The sequence below is a fragment of the Bactrocera tryoni genome, chromosome 5, assembly GCF_016617805.1.
Source record: "Bactrocera tryoni isolate S06 chromosome 5, CSIRO_BtryS06_freeze2, whole genome shotgun sequence".
Classification (NCBI taxonomy): Eukaryota; Metazoa; Arthropoda; class Insecta; order Diptera; family Tephritidae; genus Bactrocera; species Bactrocera tryoni.
Window position 1 is genome coordinate 38,175,277 of NC_052503.1, and position 7,681 is coordinate 38,182,957.

Consider the following 7,681-nt stretch of genomic DNA (forward strand, 5'->3'; position numbering starts at 1 on the left):
ATAACATTTTCGTACATGAAAATTGAACGAGTAGGGCGGGCAAATAACGCCATTAAGAGTAACTAGCGTTAAATGTTGCAAGACGGCAATTGCATGGCTAAAAATACCCTTTAATTCAAGCACTCCTTATAATAACAAATTAACACGGCTGCAGCCGACCAGTCAGCCAGCCAGTTCTCATCGCCTCTTCTGCGTACATTCGAATTCCGTTATATGTACAAACTGTACAAAATGTTCAATAGGTATGTTCGCGCAACGCGGCCGATAATGACGTTATTTTGATCCATCAGTAATTATATTTGCAGTACTAAACCTTGGCCTTCACTTACCTTGAATTGTCATGATAATTTAATGTCCAGCACGAATTGGACAAAAGCAAAAGACAAAACATGCTGGGCGCAGAGCTTGTTGTCCGGCCGGCTAACCAGCTGGCAGACGCGCAAAAACCAACGGTCCAACTGCGGGCGCATGCGATTATGTGCTCCAGTGTTGCGACAGCCGATCAGATATCGCTTTAACAAACATCTGTACTGGCGCATAACTGAACACGTGTGAGGGGCTGTGCGCGTAATATATGCGGTAAAGGTAAGCTGAATTCGGGAAATACCTTATTAACTTCCAAACAAAGGTAATTTGACAGACACGCACATCGATTGCTACCACGTTGGATACAGCTTACTCCTGCGGCCGCTGACAGAGTTATATGCAGACATATTGTTATCGAAATATGTAAATGCATACTCCCTTCAAAATTATCTGTACTCGTATAAATTGTCAGCAGTGAACAATGGCATAAATCAATTGCAGTGAAAGGTTTTGAGTTTTGTCATTTTGTCGCGAATTCATGAAAATATGTACAAATCAATCAGCATCAATCTAAATAATGCTATAATGAACATACCGAATCTATTTATGGGCTACCCTGTTATACTTATAGGCAGCCATAATACATTCCATTTCGTTTTCATGTTCACTTTAAAGTTACTAATATTAGAAGGATTATTCGCTTACTGTTCGATTGGACTCAAGCCATAGAAATGTGTTAAAGAAAATCGAATATGGTCCAAGAAAATACTACCTAAATTTGAGTTTTTGACATATATCCATGTCGTAGGCACCATCAAACGCGCATAACTAATTATTTATATCTAAAAATACGTAATAGAACTTGGTATAAACATTTTTGTTCAAAAATATATTCTAAAATGCTTAATAGCCTAATACACGCTCTACAATCAATGTACCTACAATATTTGAGCTACTGAGCTTCGTGGAAACTTGGCCAGCGATGGGCGATCGTCGGTTGTTGCGCTGGCACAAGATTCTTTCGGCTCAAGATCAATCGCAAGAAATCCAGAGAACTCTTTGCCCTCGGTAAGGCTAGTCTCTCTTTAGTTGTGGGTTATTCTCCTATCGGCGTCTATGTTGTAAGGCTTGGAATGTTATCGGGCGCAGTTTATCCATCTGATCTGTCCATGCAAACTTGATAACTTGTGTGACATGTGTGACAAAACCCGGAAATTGTGAATAAAACGCAAAATATTGAAATATTTACTTATTCATCAATATTTATTTTGTCACCTTCAAAGTGATCTCTACTTATGCCAATGATTTTTCTATTCCCCGAAACACTTTTCATAAGTACTTTTTGGGATGGCCTTAAGCTCCTTCTGTGAATTTTGTTTTATTTCCTCCATCGACCGAAAACGGGTGCCACGGAGCGATAATTTCAGTTTGGCGAATAAGAAAAAATCACACGGGGCCAAGTCCAGTGAATACCGTGATTGATTGATGGTGATTCGGTCACAATCATACTATTTTTGAAAAAAAAATCAGCAAGAACGCGTTTCATACCCAAAATATCCACCAAAATCATTCGAACGGACTCGCGAGAGATGTCGAGTTCTCTTGCACTCTCTCTAACGTTTGCCTGACGATTTTAAAGTACCATTTTTTAATATTTTCGTCATTGAAGAGGTCGTCCAGAATGAGACATGCCTTCAACTTTCCTTTTTCAACTTTCACAACGTTTCCGCACACAAATATTGTTTAGAAATACAAAATTTGAGACAAACTCTTTGCTCGATATTTGTATCCATTGTAAAAATCGCAAAGGTGTTTTGTAAAAAACTGAGGTGTACGGATTTGAGCAGCTGCTGTAAACAAACAAGTTGACGAGCTCATATTTGGCATAGTAATTAAGGACAGTCCCACTAACTTGAGCGAGGTACATTTTTTTGAAATAGAATTTATCCGAAGAATTTAATTACAATTTCCAAGTGCTTTTGTGTCCCAATGTATGTATTTATACACTCATACATATACTCATTGAAAGTAGTAAGCGATTAAAAATATTAGAAGTGTTTTGCAAGAGAAATGTTAGCATTTGAATTAATTTTTCTAATAAATGTAATAAATATTTATATTTCTTTATTACTATTACAATATAAAAAGTTATACAATTTTCAATGCACACTGATCAAGGTCATAGCCGCTGATCTTGTATGAGTACAAATAATAAAAGTGCTGGCATAGGTCATTTCAAAACAGGCGCACACTACCATGAGCGGAATGCCAAGAGTGACGAACACCTCTGCGCGATGTTGTTATTTACAACAAAGGTAAAATTCATTCATGTTGCATGCCGCTGAAGTGTGTTGATGTCCCTATGAGATTCCCACTGGATCTTTCAGCTGTCGGCCGACTACTTATGCTTGTAATTGCAATGAATAAAAAAGCAATGAGAAAGGCAAAGTTCCTTTTCCAAAGATAACGAGTAGGCGCATTCTTTGCGGCGAAGAATGTGTGTATACTTGAGTCGATGGAGCACATATAAAAGGAGCCACAACCTTGGTGGACAGCATCAGAACACAAGCAAGCGAGTGCTGGTAAACATCTATTAGTAGCGCTACTAAACTATCGACCAGCTAGCCTGCCCTCATCGCCATGAAGTACTCATACGTAGTCTTTATTTCAACCTTCATACTTGCCGCATTTTCGTACGTAAGAGCTAGCAATAATGCCGTAGCCTACGTCGCCGCGCCGCTACTCCGCACGTATCCATACGTTTACAGCGCACACAGTTCGTCCCTCGTCACACCCACTCAGCAGCAATATCACACCCAGGATGGCTTGGGACAGTACGCGTACGGCTATGCAGAGCCTCATTCTACAAAGCAGGAGGTGCGCTCACTGGACGGCATCACACGTGGCTCATACAGCTATCGCGACGCTACGGGAAAATTACAAACCGTAGATTATACTGCAGATGACAATGGTTTTCGTGTCGCCGCTACAAATCTGCCTATCGCCGTCAGTGATGACCAATCACTTCAGCAGCCCTTTCGTGGGAGGGCCACGTCAGGCGGAGTTGCCTTTACCGCCGGCGTTGGAGCAACCAGTGACGTTCACCTTGCAGGTCATAAGGAGGCTTTATTGCGCCTGGCAACGGGGGGCATCATTAGCGGCGAATCCCTTTCAACCGGGTCAGATACTCGGTCTGTACAATTGTCTCAGCCCGTGGATGATACAGTTACCGTGGCCGCTGCAAAGACGCCTCAACTAAGCTCACATAATCCTGAAAAACAACTGCAGGAAATTATTCAACAAGGACGTGTTCTTACACCGACAATTGTTCCTGGCCCAGCTACTATTCGAACATCTGTCATTCCAAGTGTTTACAATTATGGTTACCCGTGGAGATACTTTTACTATTAGAAATATTTTTTATTGAAATTTCTAATGTACCAAGAATATTCATATAAACGATCCTTTAATAAATATAAAGAATTTTCGTAATTTTTCGGAATAATAAGATTTCTTGAATAATCTATTTTTTGTTATAAAAAATTAAATTAGCACGAGTTCATTATTGTGAATGTGTATGTACCATATACATATAAATTATATGGGAGGAGTTATTCAAAAGACCACACTATGAACTATACCAATTACACTCTTACCGACGGCTGTTGGAAACGAATTATTGCTTCGTTAACGTCTTGTATTCAAATTTAAATATATTTTGATATACTCGTATATATTTTACAAAATATTTTCTGTTTCTAAAAGTTATGTTGAACCAAAATCGGGATTGATTCCATTCATATTCAGCGCTAAACCATGTTATGACTAAGAAAAGATGTCCACTTAATTTCTTTAACATACGAGTATTACACACTTTTACCAACATAAACGGTTTAAATTCATTAAGTTTGTCACTCAGAAGGAAACGTTGCAGACGCTATAAAAAATATATATAACAGATCAGCATGACGAAGCTATCTATAAAAAATATATATAACAGATCAGCGCGACGAGGTGAGTCGATTTAGCCATGCCTGTCTGTCCATTCATCCGATTGTTGTATTTTGCAGATGTTATTTTCTCCCTAAAATGCTGCTTACTTGTCGGATTTGCCGATATCGGACCAATATGACTATTAGGGTGCTTCAAAAAAAATTTTTGAAATTTTTTTTCAACTCTTACCCCCTCAAATATTAGTGATTGACAAACAAAAAATCCTCCCTCAAGCCAGGCGCTGTAGCTTAACTCTAAGGGGTCGCTATTTTTTTTAGGTTCCCATACATTTAACATAGGAATTTTCGTTTTTTCATTCAAACTAAAATTTCACCAACTAATTTTCGTTTCTCAAAAATAACCATCACATATTCAGAAAGTTCACTTTTCAAACTTTAAAAATTTCTGCGACAAAGTTTGATTATCTCAATTAGACGATTAAACATAGTGATGTGAAATTTGGAATTTTTTCAATAAAAATAAAAAAAGTTTCTGAGAATAATAATTTTTTTTTAGAGTCAAATTTGCTGCTGTTTGCAAAACACGATGATTGTTAGTGAGAATTTCATGACATTTCATCTATCGCAAGTGAAGTTATTACGTTTTAAGTGTCAGTATGTTTGTGTAACGGGTGCGAAAATGAGCTTCGAACAAAGAGCCAACATTGAATTTTATTTTAAAATTGGTAAAACTTTTACCGAAACGTTTCAATTGACGAAACAAGTTTATGGCGATGATTGCCCATCCCGTAGCAGAGTGCCCCATTGGTTTCAACGTTTTCAAAGTGGTCGTGAAGACATAAATGACGATCAACATGTGGGCCAATCAAAATCTGCGATCACCGGAAATTCCATCGAAACTGTGTGTGATTGATGAATTCACCCACAATCAGCCGAAATCATTATTGAAATTCATGGAAATGAAATTGAACATCTCCAAAACATCGATTTATCGCATTTTTGCGATAAAAATTGCTCAGAATCCAACATTCGAAGCACATCATTAAAGAGATCAAAAAGGACAAAAACTTCTTTTACAATATTGTGACTGGTGACGAAACGCGGTTTTTTCAATATGATCCCGAAACAAAACACCAGAGTGCTGAATGGAAGGCACCGGACGAGCCGAAACTCAAAAAATCGCGCATTGGAGAAGTCATAAGTGAAGACAATGCTGATTTGTTTTTATGATTCCAAGGGTTTTGTCCACAAAGAATTTGTTCCACTCAGCCAAAACGTTAATGCGGTATTCTACCTTTGAGTTTTGAAACGTTTGGTACGCCGTATTCGACGTGTTCGGTCCAAATATCGCGAAGATGAAAGTTGGCGTTTGTTGCACGATAATGCGCCGTCACAGCCGACGAGCTTGTGACCGATTATTTGACCAAAAATCACATTTTAACCATTACCCATTCCCCGTATTCACCCTGATATGGCTTCATGCAGACGTAGAGGCCATTCAAAAGGCTTGCACCGGCATACTGGCGGCCACACCGGCCAACAAACTAAAACACTCGTTCGACATGCTTATGGACCGTGCAAAAAGCTGTATTGAAGCAGAAGGAGACTATTTTGAATAAAATAAATTGATTTTGCCAAAAAAACCATTTGTTCCGTTTTTTTTTTAAGTCCTGCTTACTTTGGAAAGCACCTTGTATATGTATTTGTATGGTACTCAAAAAAAATCAATCTTATTTTGCTTCATATATGTAGGTATATCCAACTCTTCCTCTATAACGATTTTCTATTAAAAAAATATAACAGGTGATCCAAATAAAGGTACTTTTTGTGACAGATCAAGCGTGAGTGGTGTCAAACTGTCATGTTATTTTTGTTCAATATTGTTTGGCATTGCGTTATGGAAAGACTTACGTCTGAACAACGCTTACAAATCATTTAACTTTATTACGAAAATTATAAAGCGTGAGTTTTCGTTATAAAGTTAAATGATTTGTAAGCGTTGTTCAGACGTAAGTCTTTCCATAGCGCAGAATGTTTTTCGCGTACTTCGCTCAATTTATGGTCAACATAATCAGCCTACTGAGCGTACTATTCACAATACCATCGCTCATCTTGAGATACGTTACAGCATTCATTATTGGATAATATTCGACAGAATCGATCACGTCCATCACGCAGTATAGAAAATATATCAGCCGCTGGTGAGAGTATACACGAAGACCGTGGAAAGTCGACTCGACGCCGTTCGCAGCAACTCAAACTGACGTATGGAACGAATTGGCGCATTTTACGTCGAGATCTTAAATTTGGGCGGTTCAGATCCTCCCAGATGAAAAGGTTAATCACATCCCTCATTTGTGGGAAATGTATTCTATGAATAAGAAAACATAAAAAATGTATAGGCATATACAACAAAAAAGAAAAGCAAAACACAGCTTGTGCAAGAACTGAATCCTTTTGATCTTCCCAAGCGACAGCGTTTCGCTCTATGGACTCTTGAAAAGTTCCAAGAAAATCAAACGTTTTTGAAGCAAATTTTGTTCAGCAATAAGACCCATTTCTGGCTCAAATGGTATGTAAACAAGCAAATTTTACGCATTAATGACGAAGAGCAACCGTTATCGCGTCATGATTACCGACTATTTGATGCCTGAAATTAAAGATCGTGATATCGGCGACATTTGGTTTCAACAAGATGGTGCCACTTTCCAGACATCATCATCAATGAAGTTATTGAGAGAAATCATCAGTCAATGAAGTTATTGAGAGAAAACTACGGTGAGCAAAACATTTCACGTTTTGGGCCGGTCCATTGGCTACTAAGATCGTGTGATATCACACTGTTAGACTTTTTCTTGTGGGAAAGTGTAAAGTCTAAGGTCAAAGCAAAATATCACGCGTGTCATTCGCCAGTTACCAGTCGAAATGCTCGAACGAGTCGTCGAAAATTGGACTCAACGGATGAACCATCTGGGACGTAACCGCGGCCAACAACTTCCAAATGTATAATACATATATGATAATCTTCAAAAAATAATTGCCAAAGAATGTTCTTTCGAATGATAATAAGCATTCCCCATTAAATTTGAAGTTTCTGTGCCGTTACTTTAAAAAAGTAGGGAACCTCGAAATGGATCACCCTTTAATTGTTCGGTTCGCAAAATTTTTTTATTTTTATACCCCTCCTTAAAAAATAATACAATAACTGTTGTTTTCTGTCCTGGCAAAAATTGTTTTTGAACAGACTCTAACTTGTTTGAATGATTTTGGTAACTAGAGTCTCCTACCACGTTGCGATTTTCCATTATAGGCCTAACCAAAGTTCTTAAGTACGCTAGAAATGTGTCTCTTCGCTACTAATTCCTTTTATCTTCCAGATCATGGAAATTAAAATTATTTCATAAACATATTCGCATTGCATT

The 7,681-nt window shown here is 38.1% G+C and overlaps 1 protein-coding gene across 1 annotated transcript; it reads left to right on the top strand.

The window, feature by feature from the left end:
* Positions 1 to 2,896: 2,896 nt before the first annotated feature.
* LOC120779210 lies at positions 2,897 to 3,717 on the top strand. Its single transcript, XM_040111487.1, has one exon. It carries the CDS (start codon positions 2,947 to 2,949, stop codon positions 3,715 to 3,717), a length of 771 nt encoding a protein of 256 aa, XP_039967421.1. The 5' UTR covers positions 2,897 to 2,946.
* The last annotated feature ends 3,964 nt before the right edge of the window (positions 3,718 to 7,681 follow it).

Coding starts and splice junctions, on each gene's coding strand:
- LOC120779210 (XM_040111487.1), top strand. CDS start 2,947: ATGAAGTACTCATACGTAGTCTTTATTTCAACCTTCATACTTGCCGCA.